Below are 23079 nucleotides of genomic sequence, written 5' to 3' on the forward strand. Positions count from 1 at the left end.
GTGATTAGGAAAAAAGAATAGCAAGAAGAGGAATAACCAAACCTCAGATAATGGACATATTGGACTTAGGTAATGGTCATTATTACAGTGAGTTTTACATAGCAGATTATCCTAAGAAAGTGTTATCTTACTAAGATGCTTTGTCAGAGCACCATTAATTTCATTATTCCTAAGGCTATAGATGAGAGGGTTCAACATTGGGACTACCACCATGTAGAACATAGACATTACCTTGTTCTGGTCAGTGGAGTAGCTGAACTTGGGCATCACATAAATGAAGATGACAGTCCCATATAACAGTGTGACAGCGATGAGGTGAGAGGTGAATGTGAAGAAGGCCCTCTGTCGACCTTCAGTGGAGTGCATCTTTAAAATGGTAATGAAAATATAGGAATAGGAGATTGCTATAACAAAAGCTGTTACCATAGCGATAAAGCCAGCACTAAATGAAATAACAGCAACAGAAAAAGTGACATCAGAATAGGAGAGTTCCAACAAAGGAGCAAAATCACCAAAAAAGTGATTGATATTATTCGGTCCACAGAAAATTAAGAAAAAAAAGAAAAGATTAAAAAAAGAAGCATTAAGAAAACCTTTTATATAAGATCCTAAAACCACCTGGATACACACTTGTGTAGACATTTTGGTGGAATAAAGTAGTGGATTACAGATAGCCAAAAACCGATCATAAGCCATGCTAGCCAGAAGGAAGCATTCAACTGTCCCAAAGAAAGCAGCTGAGCTAAATTGTATACAACATCCAAAGTAGGAAATGGTATTTTGCTTTATCAGGAAGGTAACAAGCATATTGGGTGTGACAGATGGTGAAATGCCTATGTCAACAGAAGCCAAGTGGCTCAGAAAAAAGTACATGGGGTGATGGAGCTGTGAAGAGACTCTGATGAGAAGGATGGTGCTGAGGTTCCCAGACACAGTCACCAGGAAGATGCACAAGATGATGGTGAAGAGGACGATTCTAAGGAGTGGGTTATCTGATAAAACCAATAAAATGAACTCTGCCACTGCAGTCTGGTTCCCATCTTTCATAAAATCCATGGGACACTGTTGCTGCTGCTAGATTAAGGCTGGAATAAAGATATTACAAATGGGATTTATAAATAGGTGACTTTTTTCATTAACAGGGGCATGGAGAGCATTGCAAATTAATATTTCATTCACCAATTAGATCAATTATTGATGTTTTACTAGCATTGTAATAATTTGTACATTTATGTGTAATAATTCTTTCAAAATATTTAAGTACAAATGCTAGAATTGTGTTATAAATAATAAATATCTTTAATTTACATTTACTTACAATAAAATATGCAAGATTATAATTAAGTCTAAAGTTTAAAATTATGAATCTTGTCATCATAAGATACTTGGTAGATATAAATTCCTGTCACCAAACTGACATATTGCAGCTAGTTTGATACTTGGAACCCACAAGATGGGAAGAAAGACCTCCTGAAAGTTGTTCTTTGTTACCAGCACATATGCTGTGTTACCAGTATTCCTCTTACACAACTAAATAAATATAAATACACAAATAGATAAAAAAGTAAATACTAAGTAATATGAATCTTAAAAATAATAATGTATTTATTATAAGCTTAGCAATAAAATAAAATATAAAGTTATAAAATTAAATAATGAAGTTTTAAAATTTTGGTGTTATTAAATGATTACTACACTACCACCACAAGATTTAAAAAACTGGTATTCTTTTCTCTTTTTATTTCTATGAATTTGCATTGTGCTATTTGTGTATTTTAGAAAAAAAATATTTTGACCAGGAACAGAGGAGATACAGGGACACAGGCCTGGTGAGAAGGCATTCTGAGTAGCCATGGGGCAGAGAGATCTCTGCCAAGCTTGCGGAATGTGCGTCCCTGCCTGGCTTGATGCAGGGAACCAGGAATCCAGAACTGGGCTTTCTGTTCCCAACCAGTGGCTTTTGTGTGCAGAACAGGCGCTTGGACCATCCGCCACCAGGAACAGCAGAGATCCAGGGACATAGGCCAGAAACAAGGGAAAGGTAAGAACCAATCACTGACAAGATGGCAAGAGAAAAGCAAAAAGTCATACCACAGTGAAACCAAGACAACCTGGCAATACTAGAACCCAGGTCTACCATCAGAGCAAGTAGCAGAATGCCAAACACTCCAGAAATAGAAGACCCAGACCCCAAATCATACCTCAAGATGATGATAGAGATCCTTAAACAAGAACTGGGGGAAAATCATAAAGACTTAGAAGCTTTTAAAGAAGAAACAAGAAAAACACTCAAAGTACTCAAAGAACTAGAGGAAAACAGAACCAAAGAGATGAAGGAATGGAAGAAGGAATTTAAAACAAAAATGGACACAATAAAGAAAACACTAAAAGCGACAACCCTAGAGGTAGAAAACCTAAAAAAGAAATAAGGAGTCACAGATGCAAGCATTTCCAACAGTCTACAAGAGATGGAAGAGAGAATCTTGGGGGCCAAAGACAACATTGAAAACATAGACAAAACAGTCAGAGAAGATGCAAAAACCAGAAAGCTCCTAACCCAAAATGTCCAGGAGATCCAGGACACAATGAGAAGACCAAACCTAAGGATAATAGGAATAGAAGAGGGAGAAGAATATCAACTAAGTGGCACAGTAAACATCTTCAACAAAATCATAGAAGAAAACCTCCCTACCCTTAAGAATGAGATGACCGCGAGCATAAAAAAAGCCTACAGAACTCAAAATAGGTTGGACCAGAAAAGAAATTCCCCCTGACACATAATAGTCAAAACAACAAGAGCCCAAGGCAAAGAAAGAATACTAAAAGCAGTAAGGGAAAAAGGTCAGGTACCATATAAAGGCAGACCAATGAGAATCACACACGACTTCTCAACAGAGACTATGAAAGCTAGAAGACCCTGGACAGATATCACCATGCAGACCCTAAGAGAGCAGAAGTGCCAGCCTAAGCTGCTATACCCAGCAAAATTGTCAATCGCCATAGAGGGAGAGAATAATATATTTCAAGAAAAAAACTAAATTTATACAATATCTGACCCAAAACCCAGTACTACAAGGAATTATCAGTGGAAAACCCCATACAATGAGGGGAATTACATCATAGTAAAAATAAGAAAACTCCTAAGCAAGAAAACCAAAAATATAAAGACACACAGGTACAATTCATCCTACAAAAGCAATTATAGTAGGAAACAGCAACCACTATTCCTTGATATCTGTTAACATAAATGGACTCATCTCCCCATAAAAAGATATAGACTATCAGACTTGATACATAAACAAAATCCAGCATTTAGTTCCATACAGGAAACTCACATCAGAGAAAGACAGACACTATCTCAGAGTAAAATGTTGAAAAAAAACTTCCAAGCAAATGGCCTCAAGAAGCATGCTAGAGTGGCCATTCTAAAATCTAATAAACTAAATTTTCAACCAAAAGTTATCAAAAAGATAAGGAAAGACACTTTTTACTCATTACAGGGGAAATCTGTCAGGAGGAACTCTCAATCCTTAACATATATACTCCAAATACAAAAGCACTCATATTCACAAATGAAACCATACTAAAGCTCAAAAAAATACATTTGACGCCACACAATAATAGTGGGAGATCTTAATATCACACTCTCACCTATGGACAGATTATGGAAACAGAAACTGAACATGGACATTGTAAAATTAGCAGATATTATGAACTAACTGGAATTAATAGATATCTACAAAACATATCATCCTAAAACAAAAGAATACACCTTTTTCTCAAGACCTCACAGAACCTTCTCGAAAATTAACCACATAATTGGTCACAAAATGAGACTCAATAGATCAAGAAGATTGCAATACTCCCATTCATCTTTTCAGATCACCATGGTCTGAGGCTGGTCTTTAATAACAACAACGACAACAAAAATCCCATATACACATGCAAACTAAGCAATGCTCTATTAAACAATAGCAGGGTCAAAGAAGAAATAAAGAAAGAAATTAAGGATTTTCTAGAATTCAATGAAAATGAAATCACGACACACTCAAACCTATGGGATGCAATGAAAGCAGTAATGGGAAAAAAAGCCTCATATCTCTGAGTGCTTCCAAAAAGAAAATGAAGAGAGCATACACTAGCAACCTGACAGCCAGTTGAATGCTCTAGAACAAAAGGAAGCAGATACACCCAAGAGGAGAACACAGCAAGAAATAATCAAAGTTAGGGCAGAGATAGATCAAACAGAAACAAAAAGAACCATTGAAAGAATCAACAAAACCAAGAGCTGGTTCTCTCAGAAAATTAACAAGATTGATAAACCCTTAGCCAGACTAACTAGAGTGCAAAGAGTGAGTATCCAAATTAACAAAATCAGAAATGAATGTGGAGAAATAATTACTGAAAATGAGGAAATTCAAGAAATCATCAGATCCTACTATAAAAGCCTATACTCAACAAAGCTGGAAAATCTGGAGGAAATGGATGAATTCCTAGACAGATACCAGATACTAAAGTTAAACCAGGACCAGGTAAACCATCTAAATAATCCCATAACACCTAAAGAAATAGAAGCAGTCATCAAAAGCCTCCCAACCAAAAAAAGCTCAGGTCTAGATGGGTTAAGTGCAGAATTTTATTGAACATTTATTGAAGACCTAACACCAATACTTAGAACTATTCCCCAAAATAGAATCAGATGGAACTCTACCTAACTCATTTTTTGAGACTACAATAAAACCTCATTTCTAAAGCACACTAAGACCCTACAAGGAAAGAGACCTTCAAACCAATATCACTTATGAACCTTGATGCAAAAATACTCAACAAAATCCTTGCAAACCGAATCCAAGAACACATCAAAATGATCATTCACCATGGTCAAGTAGGTTTCACCCCTGGAATGCATGGATGGTTTAATATACACAAGTCCCTAAATGTAATCCACCATATAAACAAACTCAAAGAAAAAATACCACATGATCATCTTACTAGATGCTGAGAAAGAATTTGACAAAATTCAACACCCCTTCATGTTAAAAGTCTTGGAAAGAACAGGAATCCAATGCCTATACCTAAATATAATAAAAGCAATATACAACAAACCAACAGCCAACATCAAACTTAATGGTGGGAAACATGAAGCAATCCCACTAAAATCAGGGACTAGACAAGCTGCCCACTCTCCCCCTACCTATTCAACATTATACTGGAAGTCCTGGCCAAAGAAATTAGACAGCAAAAGGAAATCAAAGGGATACAAATTGGAAAGGAAGAAGTAAAAACATCACTATCTGCCGATGACATGATAGTGTACTTAAGTGACTACACAAATTCTGCCAGAGAACTCCTACAGCTGATAAAGTAGTTCATCATAGTGGCTGGATATAAAATTAACTCAAACAAATAAGTAGCCTTCCTATATGCAAAGTACAAACATATGGAGAAAGAAATTATGGAAAAGATACCCTTCACAATAGTCAAAAAAATAAGTAATACCTTGCTGTGACTCTAACTAAGCAAGTGAAGAACCTGTATGACAATAACTTCAAACCTCTAAAGAAGGTAATCGAGGAATATCTCAGAAAATGGAAAAATCTCCCATGCTCATGAATTGGAAGGATCAACATTTTAAAAATGGCCATGTTACCAAAATCAATCTACAAATTTAATGCAATCCCCATCAAAATACCAACCCAAATCTTCATTGAGTTGGAAAGAGCAATGTGAAATTTCATCTGCAATAACAGAAGACCTAGAATAGCAAAATCCATCCTCAACAACAAGCAAACATCTGAGGGAATCACTATCCCTTACCTGAAGCTATATTACAAGGCAATTGTGCTAAAAACTGCATTCTACTGGTATAGAGATAGGCATGTGTATCAATGGAATAGATTAGCAGATCCAGAAATGAGCCCTCACATATATGTGTAGGGATCGGTTCCCCGACCGCGCCCGCTAGGATGGCACCAACATATGCTTGCACTGTGGTAAAAAAATGTATTATGCATGTGCAATACTGTTCTTGGTGCCAGACAGTGCTATGCTAATTTGGTAATCCCAGCTCCACCAATCCCTGATGGACAAATCATCCTCCCCCCTTAGAGGGAGATAAATAGAGAGAGCGCTCAGCACTCCGGGTTCCCGTGTTCAGCATCAACGTGTTCCTGAATAAAGGCTGTTGAGAAGAATCCGGAGTGCCCTGTCTTCCTTGCCTGACGAGGTGGGGTGTGACAACTGGTAGCCGTGCGGGGACCCTAGGAAACCCTCATGGATTCAGAACTCTTCAGCTACAGGATGGCAATGTTGGTAAATTCCCGGGAAGAGACAATAAAGCTCTCTGGAGGTAAGCAGAGACTAGAAAAACCTTGGCCCCAAGTGTAAGGATGGGAGTTCTAGCAATGCTGTTCAGCCCACTTGATCTACTGTGGGTTGGATTGGTAATTGTCTTTCTTTTTCTTCTTATTATTTGGATTTGCCTTTTGCTACCATTTTGGAGGATGACCCGCGCTTGTTTGAAGGACAAGCTCTGTGAGCAAGCCATAAGAACAGGGCAAAGAATGTTAGTAGAACAACAAGAAGGTATGTTAGAGGAGGAAAGAACTCTGAGAGGAGGGAAGAAGGAGAGGGATAACAAAAAGAGTAGAGAAGAGGCTAAATGTAAAAGGGCTACAGACCAAGGAACTAAACAAAATCTTGAAATACAGACAGACAAGGATCAAAATCAAGAAACCAGCAGGATATATCCTTCTTTCAAAGCATTGACATTGGGAATGTCTGGCAATTCTGAACTTAGTAGGGAGGATGAAGCCGACCTTGAGGAGGAGGCAGCCCAATGTGAGAGATAAAGATACGACATAGATTGGCCTCGTACCAATGCAGTGTGGCAGCATAAACAGCCAGATAAAAGGACGACTGTACCAACAGTGCCACCATTTAATCTACAAGATGTAATTAAACTTACTAAGGGCGCTTCCTTCTGCCCAGATGTCTGGAAGGAGATGGGGTTGAGCTTCCCAGTTTTTCTAGACATCAATGGACAACGTTATCATGAACCAGTAGATTTTAATGTCATAAAGCAACTGGAAGAATCTGTTAGAACCTATGGGGTTAACGCAGCTTTTGTCTGGCTCAGGTAGAATCCCTTGCCAGACATTGCCTCACTCCTTCAGACTGGGGGTGGGGGGCTAGCATGGGCTTATTTGACTTCAGGAAAATACTTAGATTGGAAGGCTTACCTCTTTGAGTATGCTAACACTCAAGCGGCTATTAATTTAGTCTCCAGGGTAGCCCCCTGGAGACATTGGGATACTGACATGCTATTAGGACAGGGGAGGTTTGCCCTTGATCAGACTGCCTATCCAGAACAGGTTTATGCTCAAATAAATGATATAGCTACCAAAGCATGGAAAGCATTGGCTAATAGGGGAGAAGTCTCCGGGAACCTTACTAAGGTTCTACAAAGACCCACAGAACCATTCTCAGACTTTTTGGCCCGCATGGTAGAGGCCGCCACAAAAATTTTTGGAGACCCTGATACAGCTATGCCTCTTATTAAACAGGTGGTCTAAGAGTGATGTACTAACGAATGCAGAGCGCCTATAACTCCTTATAAACATAAAGGCCTTGAGGTATGGATGAAAGTATGCAAAGAAATAGGAGGACCTTTGTCTAATGCTGGCTTAGACACCACTGTGGTAGAGCTGGGAAAAACTCCGGCTTCGGATGTGTGTCCAATAAAATCATAATACCATATACAGCAGTCCAAATAGAAACATTATGTGTCGCACGTCCCACAACAGGATTTTTCTGCGAACAACCTTTATTGTACAGCACTCTGATCAGGGGAACACGTGGAAGAAAAATGCACTACTTATATATGCCCAGGAGACTTGTGTTGCTACCTGATTGGTGCACCCTCCAGTAGCTCATTAGTATGCCCTGAGAGCGGGGCTGTGGTACATGCGCACTACGTCTCTCCGGCTGGGCAACAGCTCTGTTTGCTGAGTCATTGGCAGGAAGCTGGTGCCATCTTTGGGTGCGGCACAAACAGCTGCCAACAATTATGTGCCTTGTTGGATGACTGGTCCATTTTGCGTTGCAGTTTTTGTGGAGATTTTGATAATCAGTATCTAAAACATCTTTTGCTACAGTTTATTACTGAACATCCAGTTGTTTTTCCAAAAGTCACTGCCTCAGAACCTCTACCTGAGGTTTTAGATATCTACACTGATGGATCCAAGACTGGTGTGGGCTCTTACATGATTGATTCTCAAAAACTTGTTTTAATGCAATATGTGCCTGGCACTCCCCAAATTACTGAAAGTAAAATTGTGTTAGAAGTCTTCAAAAATTTTCAGGAAGCTTTCAATTTAATTTCTGACTCAGCTTTTGTAGTTAATGCAGTGTGCTCCCTTGAAATTACTGGCCCTACTAAGATGTCTAGCACTGTGAGTAATATTTTTTTCAGAGCTACAAAGGTTAATATGGAATAGAAAAAATAAATTTTACATTCAACATATTCATGCTCATACCATGTTACCTGGCCCTATGGTGACAAATAATGCTATAGTAGATGCCAGCACTTGCAAGGAATTTATTTTCTGTACTACCCCAGTAGATTCTGCTACAAAGTTTCATCGGCTGTTTCATGTACCTGCTCATACTCTTCAGCTTAAATTTAAAATTCCTAGAGCAGTAGCCCAAGAAGTGGTATTGCACTGCCCTAGTTGTGTCCAGTTTTTTCACCGGCCCCATGTGCGAATTAATCCCCTCGGACTGCTCCCATTAAAACTCTGGCAAATAGATGTGACACCTCAGTTACACCTCAGTTTGATAATCTTAAATATGTTCATGTTTCAGTTGACACCTGTTCTGGTATAATACATGCCACTTTATCTACAGGAGAAAAGTCTCGTAATGTCATAACTCATTGCTTAGAAGCCTGGGCAGCTTGAGATAAACCCGAGCGCCTTAAAATGGATAATGGTCCTGCCTATACAGTGAAATCATTTCATACCTTTTGTCAAACTATGCAAATACACCATGCCACTGGTCTGCCATACAATGCCCAGGGACAGAGGATTGTAGAACGAGCTCATCGCACGTTAAAAGAGCTTTTACAAAAACAAAAGGAGGGAATTTTATACGGTCATGCACTGAAAGAACAACTCTCTATAGCCCTCTTTACCTTAAATTTTTAAATTTTGGACACCCATGGACACAGCACTGTGGACCGACATACAGCCACAATACCTGTGACAGCTTTAAATGTTAAATGAAAAGATGTCCTAACAAATAAATGGTGCGGCCAAGATCTGGTAATTTTGATATCTAGGGGAGCTGTTTGTGTTTTCCCACAGGATAAAGAGGATCCGATTTGGGTACTAGAACCCCTGACTCAGAAGGTGCCTTCTAGTTCACCCAAAGATACTACTATGGCTGATGATGCTCAGCGTGAGCCAACTGCAGACTCAAGCAGAGCCCCGATGGGGGATTCTGTCAGTGTTCCTGAGATCAGTGCGGATACGTCATGATGCAAAAGTGCATCCCCGTTTTTTTAGTACCAATAAGAGTTTAGATTTGATGCAAAAATACTCAACAAAATCCTTGCAAACCGAATCCAAGAACAAATCAAAACGATCATTCATCATGACCAAGTAGGCTTCATCCCTGGGATGCAGAGATGGTTTAACATAATGAAATCCATCAACGTAATACACCATATAAATAAACTCAAAGATCAAAATCACATGGTCATCTCACTAGACGCTGAGAAAGCATTTGACAAAATCCAACACCCTTTCATGTTAAAAGTCCTGGAAAGAACAGGAATCCAAGGCCCATATTTAAACATAATAAAAGCAATATACAGCAAACCAACAGCCAACATCAAACTTAATGGTGAGAAACTTGAAGCAATCCCACTAAAATCAGGGACTCGACAAGGCTGCCCACTCTCCCCCTACCTATTCAACATAGTACTGGAAGTCCTGGCTGGAGCAATTAGACAGCAAATAAAGATCAAGGGGATACAAATCAGAAAGAAAGAGATAAAAACATCACTCTTTGCCAATGACATGGTAGTGTACTTGAGTGACCCCAAAAATTCAACCAGAGAACTCCTACAGCTGATAAACAAGTTCAGCAAAGTGGCTGGATACAAAATTAACTCAAATAAATCAGTAGCCTTCCTATAATCAAAGGACAAACATGTGGAGAAAGAAATTAGGGAAAAGGTACCCTTCACAATCATCACAAAAACTATGATATACCTTGGTGTGACTCTAACTAAGCAAGTGAAAGACCTGTATGACAAAAACTTCAAACCTTTAAAGAAGGAAATTGAGGAGGATCTCACAAAATGGAAAGATCTCCCATGCTCATGGATTGGAAAAATCAACATCTTAAAAATGGCCATCCTACCAAAATCAATCTACAGATTCAATCCAATCCCCATCAAAATTCCAACCCAGTTCTTCATGGAATTGGAAAGATCAATGTGCAATTTCATATGGAATAACAAAGGGCCTAGAATAGCGAAATCCATCCTCAACACCAAAAAAATACATCTGCGGGAATCACTATCCCTGACCCCAAGCTATATTACTAGGCAATTGTGCTGAAAACTGCATGGTACTGGTACAGAAATAGGCATGTGGATCAATGGAATAGAATAGAAGATCCAGAAATGAGCCCTCATGTATATGTTCACCTGATTTTTTACAAAGGAGCAGTAAACATTCAATGGAAAAAAAGACAGCGTATTCAACAAATGATGCAGGTCTAACTGGCACTCAGCATGCAAAAGAATGAAAATAGACCCTTTCTTATATCCTTGTACAAAGCTCAAGTGTAAGTGGATCAAAAATCTCCACAGTAAACCAGATACACTGAAACTATTAGATGAGAAAGTAGGGAAAACCTTAAAACACATAGGCACAGGAGAAAATTTCCTGAACAAAACACCAATGGCTCAAGCTCTAAGGTCAAAGATTAACAAATGGGACTTAATGAGATTAAAAAGTTTCTTTAAGGCTAAGGACATTGTCAAGAAAACAAAACGGCAACCAACAGAATAGGAAAAGATCTTTACCAACACCACATCAGATAGAGGCCTAATATCCAAGGTGTACAAGGAACTCAAAAAGCTAGACACCAGAGAATCAAATAACCCTATTAAAAAAATGGGGTACAGAGCTAAACAAAACGTTTTCAGTTGAGGAACACCGAATGGGCGAGAAACATCTGAGGAAGTGCTCGACATCCTTAGCCATCAGGGAAATGCAAATCAAATCAACCCTGAGATTCCACCTCACACCAATCAGATTGGCCAAGATCCAAAACTCAGATGACAGCAGATGCTGGAGAGGCTGTGAAGAAAGAGGAACACTTCTTCACTGTTGGTGGGATTGCAAGCTAATACAACCACTCTGGAAATCTGTCTGGCGATACCTCAGAAAATCGGACACAGTACTACCTGAAGACCCAGCTATTTCACTTCTGGGCATATACCCCAGAGACACTTTAATACACAACAAAGATATATGAACCACAATATTCATATCGGCTCTATTTATAATAGCCAGAAGCTGGAAGGAACCCAGATGTCCTTCAGAAGATGAATGGATACAAAAATTGTGGTACATATACACAATGGAGTACTACTCAGCCACCAGAAACAATGACTTAACCAAATTCTTAAGAAAATGGCTGCATCTAGAGAATATCATCCTGAGTGAGATAACCTAGTCACAAAAGAACAGACATAATATGCAGTCACTGATAGTGGGATGCTAACCCCAGAGGCTTGCACTCCCCCAGAAACACCTCAGAGACTGTATGAAGTCCAAGAAACAAAGAAAACAAAACAAAACAAAAAAATATTTACAAAACAAGAAAACTTTAACTATTTCCATGTTACATTTTGTTTTACATGTTCTTTAGCTCATTGTAACCATTAAGTTTTCAAGGCATACTATCAAACCTTGAAAAAAATCAAGTATTGACTAAAAAATATATTCATATAGTTTTATGTAAAACTTATGTTAAAATCTGAAAAAAGTACTGACAAAAATGTATAATTTTAAGCAAAAAATGTTTAAAATCTGTAATTTATCTTTGTTTTGTAAAATAAAGTTGTTTTTTTTAAAAAAAGAGTTTAGATTTGTCTTTCTTGTTTTTAGATAGAGAGCTTGCTAGCATTAATAAAAATAGAAGTTTTCGTTTGGCAGGAAGTTTATATTTTTATAGGGTAAGGAATATTAGTGATAGTAGTAAGTGCATATTCTTATATAATCAATCTGTGTTTTGGTTTGATGTCTCTTCTACTAATACCAGGTACCAAGTCAATGCTTCTTTGGTGAGAGAATGGTGGCCTGCTAAAAGTACGCTTCAGGAGCCAGTACCCCACCAGCCTAAGTGGGCCCCCCATTGCTCTAGCGATTGGCTACTATACTGTAATCTTGAATTGCTGCCATCCTGAATTATCTGAAGGAGTGGGCATGAATGACTGGTTTGGGGATGATTATCCTCCTGGGATGTGGAGCATGTCTTTGGTTTCTTTGCAAATTAAAACAAGAGCAACGAAGGCACAAAGCCTTAGTATACCAAGCCATGGCCGTTTTTCAGAATGGTGACTCTCCCAGTATGTAGTTGGCCTCTCTAAAAGAATAGAGAGTTCACCCTAGATCAACATGGGAATGAATAGGGCACATGAGTCATGTGTATTCAGAGACAGGCAACTTTTCACAGACCTGGATCCACCTAAGACATGGGACCCGGTGGCGATAGGGTATCCCTATGATGGGTAAGACCAGGAACTAGTAAAATGACCTAAGACAGAAACCATGATAAGCTGCACCCTGCTCCCAGATCTAGACCAGCTCATTTTAAAATAATAAAAAAGAGGGAGATGTAGGGTGCAGTTTCCTGACCGTGCCCGCTAAGATGGCACCAACATATGCTTGCACTGTGGTAAACAAATGTACTACGCATGTGCAATACTGTTCTTGGTGCCAGGCGGCGCTATGCTAATTTGGTAATCCCTGCTTCACCAATCCCTGAGGGACAAATCATCCTTCTCTCTTAGAGGGAGATAAATAGAGAGAGCGCTCATTGCTCCGGGTTACCGTGTTCAGCATCAAGGTGTTCCTTGAAAGAGGCTGTTGAAAAGAATCTGGAGTGTCGTATCTTCCTTGCTGGATGAGGTGGGGCGCGGTATATATGATCACTTAATTTTTGACAAAGGAGCTGTAAACATTCAGTGGAAAAAGGAAGAGCCTATTCAACAAATGGTGTTGGTCCAACTGGCACTCAGCATGCAGAAGAATGAAAATAGACCCTTTCTTATCTCCTTCTATGAAGGTCAAGTGGAAGTGGATCAAAGATCACTACATTAAACCAGGTACACTGAAACAATTAGAAGAGAAAGTAGGGAAAACCTTAGAATGCATAGGCATAGGAGAAAATTTCCTGAACAGAATACCAATGGCTCATGCTCTAAGGCCAAATATTGACAAATGGGACTTAATGAGATTGCAAAGTTTCTATAACGGTAAAGACACTATCAAGAAAACAAAACGGCAGCCAACAGATTGGGAAACGATCTTGATTAACTCCACATCAATTAGAGGCTTAATATCCAAGGTATACAAAGAACTCAAGAATCTAGACAGCAGAGAATCAAACAACCCTATTAAAAATGGGGTACAGAGCTAAACAAATAGGTCTCATTTGAGGAATATAGAATGGCTGAGAAGCATGTAAGGATGTGTTCAACATCATTAGCCACCAGGGAAATACAAATCAAAACAACCCTGAAATTACACCTCACACCAGTCAGAATGTCTAAGATCAAAATTAAGATGACAGCACATGCTGGTGAGGACGTGGAGAAAGAGGAACACTTTTCCATTGCTGGTGGGGTTGTAAACTGGTACAACCACTCTGGAAATCAGTTTGGCTATTCCTTAGAAAATTGGACATAGTACTACCTTAAGACCCAGTTATTCCACTTCTGGGCATACACCCAAGAGAAGCTCCAACATACAACAAAAACACATGCACCATCGTGTTCAATGCAGCCCTATTTATAATAGACAGAAGCTGGAAGTAACCCAGATGTCCCTCAGTAGATGAATGGATACAAAAATTGTGTTATATTTTACACAATGAATTACTACTCAGCTATCAGAAACAATGATTTTATGAAATTCTTAAGAAAATGTATGCATCTAGAGAATAGCATCCTGAGTGAGGTGACCCAGTCATAAAAGAACAGACATAATATGCAGTCACTGATAATTTGATACTAACCCCAGAAAGCTCTGAACTCCCCAGAAACAACTCACAGACTATTTGAACTTCAAGGAAAACAAATGTCAAAATAGAAAATGAAAAACCATTATGCTTAACATGCCAAGAAAACTTTCAGTAGGTTACATCTTGTTTTACATGTACTTTTTGCTCATTGTAACTAGTAAGATCTTAATGTACACTATTAAATCTTAAAAAAATAACTAGTACTAACAAATATGTATTCATATAGTTTTATGCAAAAATACTTAAAATCTGTACATTTACCTTTGTTTTATAAAATAAAGTTGTTCAATTGAAAAAAAAGAAGATACTTGACTTGAAGGGAAGGCTATCTAGGATTATTTTGTTCTAAAGTCATTTTTGCCTACTTACAAACAGTTTTTCCACCATGTAAGTGCTACATATAAACAAAGTTATAATATTGTTCCTGGTTTTACAATGATAAATGAAAAACATTAATGTTCTGTCATCAAGCAAGGTATGAAATGATTTTGAGTTGTTGGCTTCTTTTGTTAAAACAAGGAGAGCAAAATAACTTACTGGAATGTAAAGATAGAAGTTAAATGGGTACACCATTAATGGAGAAGGGGAATATTTTCACAGAACCAGTACTTTTCCCAGACCAACTCCATCTGATGTCAACCAAAACAACATTAGCCATTTAATTTTACAAAGGAAAAGAACAAAAAGAGCAGTATTTGTGTGCACATACACCAGTTATTTTATGTACAATAATGAAATGGGGACAAGCATATGAAAGAAGAGAGAAAACTATACTGTAGTAGTCAGGATGTAACTGGACCAATTTGTGGTTTTCTAGAGGAGAATATATTCTTGATCTATAACAAAATTCTGGAGTCAAGTAGCAGGTTCCCTTTTTAGTAGACACCTTCTGTCTGCTTCTGGAACACATCAATCATATCTTCATCCTCCATTTCCAACTGTGCAGATGTATCTGTTTTGTTGATTTGTTGCCCAGGCAACCATGGGGGTAGGATGTGTGGAATTCTCTAGAGTGTACCATAGACCTAGGATGTAAGAAACTCTCAGTACTTAAAGGAAGACACATTAGACCAATGAGCACACATGGTGAGACCCATGGCTCCAGTTGCATATGTAGCAGAGGGTAGCATTGTCTGACATCAATGGGAGAAGAGGCCTTTTGTCCAGTGATTGTGTGTTTTCCCAGTGTAGGGGAATGCTAAGGCAGTGAGTTATTACCTTGATTTAGTGATTTATTCTACCTCTAAAAAGTACTGAGGTGTAGAGTGTATTTGGGACAGGGAGAACCTTCTTGAAAACAAGTGGAGGGGGAGAGGGAATGGGAATAGATGCAAAGGGATAACATCTGAAATGTTAATATAGAGACTATCCAATATAAACAATAAAGAAAAAAGGGCTATAGAGTTAAATTGAGAATTCTCAAGTGAGGAATCTTAAATGGCCAAGAAGCATTTAAAGAAATGTTCAGTGTATTTAGTCATCAAGGAAATACATTCCACCATTGCCTGTGTGAGTGCAAACTTACACATCTATCTTAGAAATTAATTTAGTGGTTTCTAGGAAACCAGAAAATAGTTCTACCTCAAGACCTAGATGTTTCACCCATTGTCATATACCCAAAAGATTTTCCACGATATCATCGAGACACTTGTTCAATTATGTTCATAGCAGCTTTATTCATAATAGTCAAAAACCAGAAACAACCTAGATATCTCTCAACTAAAGACTTGATAAAGAAATTGTGGTATATCTACACAATAGAAAGTCAGTCAGATATTAAAAACAAAGACATTATGAGCTTTTCAAGTAAGTGTGTGGAACTTGAGAACATCATCCTGAGTGAGGTAACCCAGAGCCTAAAAGACACGTATGGTACGCACTCACTTATAAGTGGACATTATCTATAAAATGCAGAATAACCATGCTATAAGACACATATCCAAAAATTCTGGGTAATAGGAGAGCCCAAGGGAGGATGCATGAATCTCAATCAGAAGAGGAAACTAAGTAGCCATCAAAGGTGGAAGAAGAGAGGGAAATGCTTAGAAAAGGAGCTGAGGAGGTGAATGGGGATGGTGACTTTGTTTCCAGAGAGGGAACAAAAAGAAAGAGAGCTGAGAGTGAGACTAAAAATCAATGGGAGAGCAGGGACTCTCTGGTGACTAGCTGAAGACCTGGGACTGGATAAGATACCTAGAGTTTATGAGGATGACCCTAGCAGAGATTCATACAAGAGGGATATGTAAATGGCAGGACTAAATGGCATGACTTCAAGATTGGAAAGGGGTCATTATTCCATCCACAAAATGTTGAATCCTAAATTTTTATTACCTACAAGATGTGCAGGGATAAAGATGGAGCAGAAACTGTGAGAACATCCAACCAATGACTGCCACAAGTTGAGACCCAGCACATGGGAAAGAGCCAACCACTGACACTATTAATGATACTCTCCTATGCTTTCAGAAAAAAAAAAAAAAAAAAAAAAAAAACCATAACTGGATTGTGAGAGGCTTCATACAACACTAGACAGAGGCAGATGCAGAGACCCATGGCCAAACATCAGGCATATACTGGGCAGACTTTTGGATACATGGAGGGTAGAAGTGAGAAAGTCGTGGTCAGAGACACCACGAGAATTCCCCAAAAATTAACTAATATGGGACTATGAGGGCTCACAGAACCTGGGCCACCAACAAGGGAGCATGAAGTCTACACATTTGTAGCAATGTGCATCTTCATCTTCCTGTAGGTTCCCTAACAAGTAAAGCAGGAGCTGACTGATTATATTACCTACCATAGGATCCACTTTCCCCTTTGTCTCTTAGGGCCTCCTTAGGAGAGGATGTGCCTAGCCCTTCTGAGAATAGGTGACCCAGGGTGGGGTTGTACAGTGAGGAGCTGCCCATCTTTGAGCAAAAGGGGAGTGGGAAATAGGGAGAGAAATATGTAAAGGTAGGAGGAGTGGAGGAAAAGGGGTTGTGAAAGGGATGTAAATAAATGTAAAAAATGCAAAAAAATAAAGTGTGATTTTAAAAAAGCCACATATAGTGGAAGGAAAAGAGAGAAGAGAGTAAAGAGAAATCTCATAACTTGAGATGGTAGTCTCATTGGTCTTGCATAATTGCTGTTAGCATATTAAGTTTTACCAAAAAAAAAAAAAAAAAAAAAAAAAAAAAAAAAAAAAGAGAGAGAGATTACTCTAGCAGAATGTTTGCTTATCAAACAGCCTCTTGAGGGCACCCTTAATCTCATTATTCCTGAGGCTGTAGATGAGGGGGTTCAACATCGGGATCACTACCATGTAGAATACAGACACCACCTTGTTCTGTTCTGTGGAGTAGCTGGACTTGGGCATCACATAAATGAAGGTAATGGTTCCATAGTAGAGGGTGACTGCAGTGAGATGGGAGGTGCAGGTGGAGAAGGCCTTGTGATGGCCCTCGGTGGAGCGCATCTTCAGGATGGTGATGAGGATGTAGGAATAGGAAATGGCTATGATGAACACTGTGATCATAGTAACTGAGCCAGCAGAAAATGAGATGGCAACTGCAGAGACACTGACATCGGAACAGGAGAGTTCAAGCAAAGGAGCAAAATCACAGAAAAAATGATCAACTCTATTTGGTCCACAAAAGAGAAAGGAGAAAAAGTAAAACATGATGAGGGAAGCATTAAGGAACCCTCCTATATAAGATCCCACAACCAACTGGATACAGACTTGTGTGGACATTTTGGTGGAATAAAGCAGTGGGTTGCAGATTGCCATGAAGCGATCATAAGCCATGGCAGCCAGAAGGAAGCACTCAACTGACCCAAAGAAATCAGCTAGGCTCTGTTGGATGCCACATCCTATGTAGGAGATGGTATTTTTCTCAGCCAGAAAGTTGACAAGCATGTTGGGTGTAACAGATGATGAAAGTCCCATGTCAACTGAAGCCAAGTGGCTGAGAAAAAAGTACATGGGCTGATGGAGCTGTGAAGAGACTCTGATGAGAAGGATGGTGCTGAGGTTTCCAAACACAGTCACCAGGTAGATGCACAAGATAATGGTGAAGAGGACAACTTTAAGGTCTGGGTCATCTGTTAATCCCAGTAAAATGAACTCTGTCACTGCAGTGTGGTTCCCATCCTCCAGAAAAGCCATGTGACAGGATAGCTGATGGTCGATTAAGGCTGCGATGGAGACAAAATAGGAAGAGATTTATAAATATTTCACTCAATTTTATTTCATACAGAGATTAAGAGCATTATATGCTAATGTATTAATCAAAAATTTGGATCAACAATTCAGGGTTTTACCCAGGCTTTTCATTGTTTCCTCATTTCTACATGAGTTTTTTAAAAATTAAGTGATCACATATGATAGAAATGGATTACAAATAATAAATAACTTTTATTTATAATGTTTATGATAAAACTTTTTAAATTCTAATTGAGTTAAAGATGTAATTAAAATCATGAGACTTTGCCTGGGGAAATGGCTTGTCAGATAATGATTCTTGCCTCCAAGCCTAACAGCAAACTGCTAGTTTTACTCTTTGAACTCATTGTTGAGAGGTGAGAACTAACAACTATGTGCTGTCCTATGATACTCTCAGTATGCTATGTTACCTTCCCTGTTCTCTTCACATAAAGGAATAAATTAACATAAAATAAAGCAAGTTGTTTCAAAATAGCAATGTTTATTTTTTATTAAGAAAATGAACAATTTTATTATAAATTTATAAATATTCTAAGTACAGCAGGAAACACCTTGAATTGAAACATGTATGGTAGTTTCCAACATAGGTAGAAAAGTTATCAGCCAGACACTGGATTGGAATTTTTACTTTTTAAAACTATTAAGATCAGTCTGACATGTGGCCTTTTGACCATCTTGCAAGACTACCTAGAGGCAAGACATGTCTCCCTGCTGTGCCAGTGACACAGATGAAGCTAATCAGGGACCAAATGCCAACCCAACACTAAACAAATCTGGAGACATGGATTCAAGATTCTAGTGCCAACACAGTAGCTAGGGAGATCATCTGGACCTTGCCAGACCTGGGTATCAGTGTCCCTCACCTCCTAAGCTATGTGTTTACAGCCTGTGCAGATGCCAGCTGCTTGGAGTGCTTTATGGCTCCTCCACACCCCACTAACAAAGACATAAATATTCTGTAGGCTTCACACCTCCTACCAGACCTGTGGCCTAGAAAACAGGGATGGTGTTTACATATCAAAAATGCTAATTGCCTTCAGTTTTCTTACACCCCCAAAGAGCCTGTGCTTTATAAAAGATCAGGGTGGTGGAGGCTAGAAACACTTGTCCTGAATGCCCAGTATCTATATACTGTTACGTTTTATGTTACTATGGATGTTTCAAGTTCACTATGCCTTCCTCTAATTTCTACCTACATTGTCTAAAATGTCAAACTAATGAAAAAAAGAACATATTAGACAATTCTTTATTCTCTCCATTTTTATATGAGATGCATGCTAACTTAGAAAAAAAGTTGACAACATTTCTGGAAACTTCAGTTGGTAGTGGAGATGAACAGATAGCTACCCAGAAAATAAACCCTGAAAGCTCACTACTTACTGTGCACAAATATGCTTAGGAGGGAGTCCTACTTTTGGGACACAGTGAAAATTCTTGACCTAGTACAAAGCCCATGGTGAAGTTCAGAGTACAGTAATTATCATAACATGATTTTGCATTCATAGTAAAATAGACCAGTTTTAACTAGATATAGGCATTCCAAAGATCTTTTGGAAAACAAGCAACCCCTAAAAATAGCAAGCAATCTTACCTAGATGTTAGAGAAGACTGTAATCTACACAGCCTCAAGCACTATTTCAAAGCTGGTGGTCTAGCTAGCTCTGGTGGCCATTTGAGTGACAAAGTGATATACTCCTTTATAAGGCTTCAAGTTCAATGCTTTGCTTTTATAGAAACTTCACTTTTAAGTTTTTTTTTTTTTTTTTTTTTTTTTTTTGTTTAAAGCTTTTAAAGGAGCAGTCAAACCTAGTAATTAATTAATAAATGCTATGTATAGAAGTGTTTTCAGCTAGGATTTAATTCCTCTTTGCTTTGAAATAGCAACTGACTTTTAGCTGAACCAAAGAGACGTTGGACAAACTTGTAAGTGTCCCTTGATATGTATGCATGATTCGAGTCTATTCATTCCTTGTGTCACAGCTGAAACACACTCAGAGCATGGAACCCAGGCTAAGCAGATATGAGATCTGTTTACCACCTACAAAGTTACAAAAGAGACTCCAGTTTAAGCTGACGGGACATAAACTAGACTTAAAGTGCTGCATTAAAATTACCACAAATAACACACCTGGGTAGCCGCAATGGATGTTCTATTTGAAAGACTTGACACTACAGAGAATGAGAAACAAATGGGAAGGGTGATGTCGCTGGACCAGCACCGGCCTCACTATGTCTGCCATTTTCAATTTTCAGAGTCTGTTGGCTGTAATGTACATGTGCTTATATCACATCGCTGGCAACCAGCATCCTGGACAGAATTAAAACTGGACTATTGGGAATATTTTGGAAGTATGCCAGAATTGGTGAGCCCAAGAGTCCTTATGTCGCCATATGCTGTATAGTCATGGCCTTCAGCATCCTCTTCTTACAGTAGCTTTGGAAATCACCAGCATGTGTTGCCCTCAGACTGTACACAAGGACTTGCCTCCAGAAAATAACGGGAAGAATGGTTAAGCTATTTGTCTCTGAACATGGAATGAGATATGTTTTGAGATGTAGTTTCCTATTTTTCTGCTATTGGACTAATGAACTGTATGAATAATTTGGATGTAGCAGTTTAATACACAGGACTGTGATTGTAGCCATCAACCTCAGTCTCTCACTCCAGTATTACACTCTGCAAATGTCATTCTGTTATATCAGAACTGCTTTTCCTAAGGTTCTTGAGGCATGAAGTAGAAACCCAGTGGCAAATTCTTCAGGCTCCTTTGACTAGGGTTTCAAAATAATGTCTTCACAGAATGATACCTTCTAGTAACTGGCTTATTTTTATTGAGAAAAAAAAATTGTTCTATTTTTGTTGTTGTTACTGTTCTTAAGGATTGCATTTATATTTAAACACTTTTGATTGCTAACCAGAGTACCTCTGTTGGCAAATTCTGTAGTTTAGTACAGGTGTTTAAAATATTTTAAACAAAACTCTATTTCTTTAATTAGCAAGAGTTGGGCTTCTCGTCACAAAGATATCGCTGCCATGTTATGAAGAAGAGTATCTTAGAGTGAAAAGAGCAGCAGGTAGAAGGACGATTGAACAGCAATGTTTAACATATGATTAAAATGTAAAATCTTGGAATTATATCCTTGCTAAATTTATTTGACTGCTTACTAAATCACCATCATAGGATTGTATAAATGTATTTATATTTATATTTTTAATAAATATTAATTACTTTCTATAGCCTTGGTTTTTCAAAATAGGATTTCTATGCATAGTCATGGCTGCATTGTTATGTAAAACAGGCTGGCCTTGAATTCAAAGGGAACTGCCTACCTCTGCTTCCTGAGTGCTGGCATTAAAGATCTGTGTCACCAGCCTTCAACTTGCAGTTAGGTCACTTACAATTCACATTTTATAGCAGAAAGCACTTTTATTTCAGTAAAGTTGTAAATATAAAGTAAAACATTATGGAATTCAGAGCTTGCTACCGGCTAAGTACAATGGTTACACTTACAGAGGACCAGTCTGAGTCTGATTCCTAGCACCCACTTTTCACAGAAGTCTCATTTTACAGTTCCTCAGATTCAATGTCTTCTTCTCATCCTCACAGGCACCAGGGATTTACATGGTGCATGTACGTACAGCAGGCAACACTCATACAAACCAAATAAGAATAACAAAATTCCACAAAAGTATTACATATGAAAACCAGGTACATTGAATTCAGTTTATTACTGTGAATAACCACAACCACACTATTAATGAACAGTCACAATGTGGTTTCAACCATACATAAGTCAGGGTAAAACAGGAGGGCAACATTTCACCTTTCCTTAATTAATATATAGAAAGGTGATGCTATTGGTGATTTTTGATCACAAAGTTTGTGAAACTGAGTAACGGTCACATTAAACTTAACAATATGACTTCTGGTTGTAAATTCATTAAATATTTTAATTTTTTTCTAAATAAATCATTGTTCTTTAAAATAATTTGAAATATCTATTTTATCATCATATAAAATATAAATATTTAGCACATCATTAGTAATTGTTAGTTTAGATACAGCAACTCCTTACACAGTGTCACAGTGTTTTCTAGCTGGAGTATGTCAGAATGAATTCACATAATTTTAAACAGAGGACACTGCTCAATATTCAACCTCAGAAGTTAAGAGATTAAGCAAGGTTTAACCAGCAATGAGAAGATTGACTATCTTTCTTCACATTCTATACTTACATCTGCATTTGTCTACAGTGATACCTGTGAGGCTGGCACATTCTGTCTATAAAAAAGCAAGTCTTAGTAACCTTTTGATGAGCGCTATATGTGTACAGCTTTGCAGGTCATGTTAGCCTCTGGACTTACCAATGGATATATGACTGAAAAATCTATGAAAACTTAGTTTTATGCCTCATCATTCTAGATAATTCACTAATAAAATGCAAGATAATTCTTTGAAAGCTTGTTTCCCCTGCCTTCCATTATATAACTGCATAATTCCATCTGACTTGTTTCACTACCATGTTTGTAAATACAGTACATTTCAAAA

The 23079-nt window shown here is 38.2% G+C and overlaps 1 protein-coding gene and 1 pseudogene across 2 annotated transcripts in view; one reads left to right on the plus strand and one right to left on the minus strand.

The window, feature by feature from the left end:
• Positions 1-18472, minus strand: part of LOC308417698 (uncharacterized protein) — a gene marked incomplete at both ends in the record, with an annotated part of 32751 nt that extends 14279 nt beyond the window's left edge. Inside the window, 3 exons of the mRNA XM_080913028.1 lie at positions 132-1074; positions 6968-7028; positions 17544-18472. Of these exons, the coding sequence (XP_080769154.1) occupies positions 132-1074; positions 6968-7028; positions 17544-18472 (1933 nt within the window). The remainder of the gene's footprint in view (positions 1-131; positions 1075-6967; positions 7029-17543) is intronic.
• Positions 18473-20758: 2286 nt separating this feature from the next.
• On the plus strand, positions 20759-20963 carry LOC308417201 (protein kish-A-like; annotated as a pseudogene). The gene has a single exon. The product of its transcript is annotated as a protein kish-A-like (transcript).
• Positions 20964-23079: the final 2116 nt, after the last annotated feature.

The sequence above is a fragment of the Micromys minutus genome (genome assembly GCF_963924665.1).
Source record: "Micromys minutus genome assembly, chromosome: 2".
Lineage (NCBI taxonomy): Eukaryota > Metazoa > Chordata > Mammalia > Rodentia > Muridae > Micromys > Micromys minutus.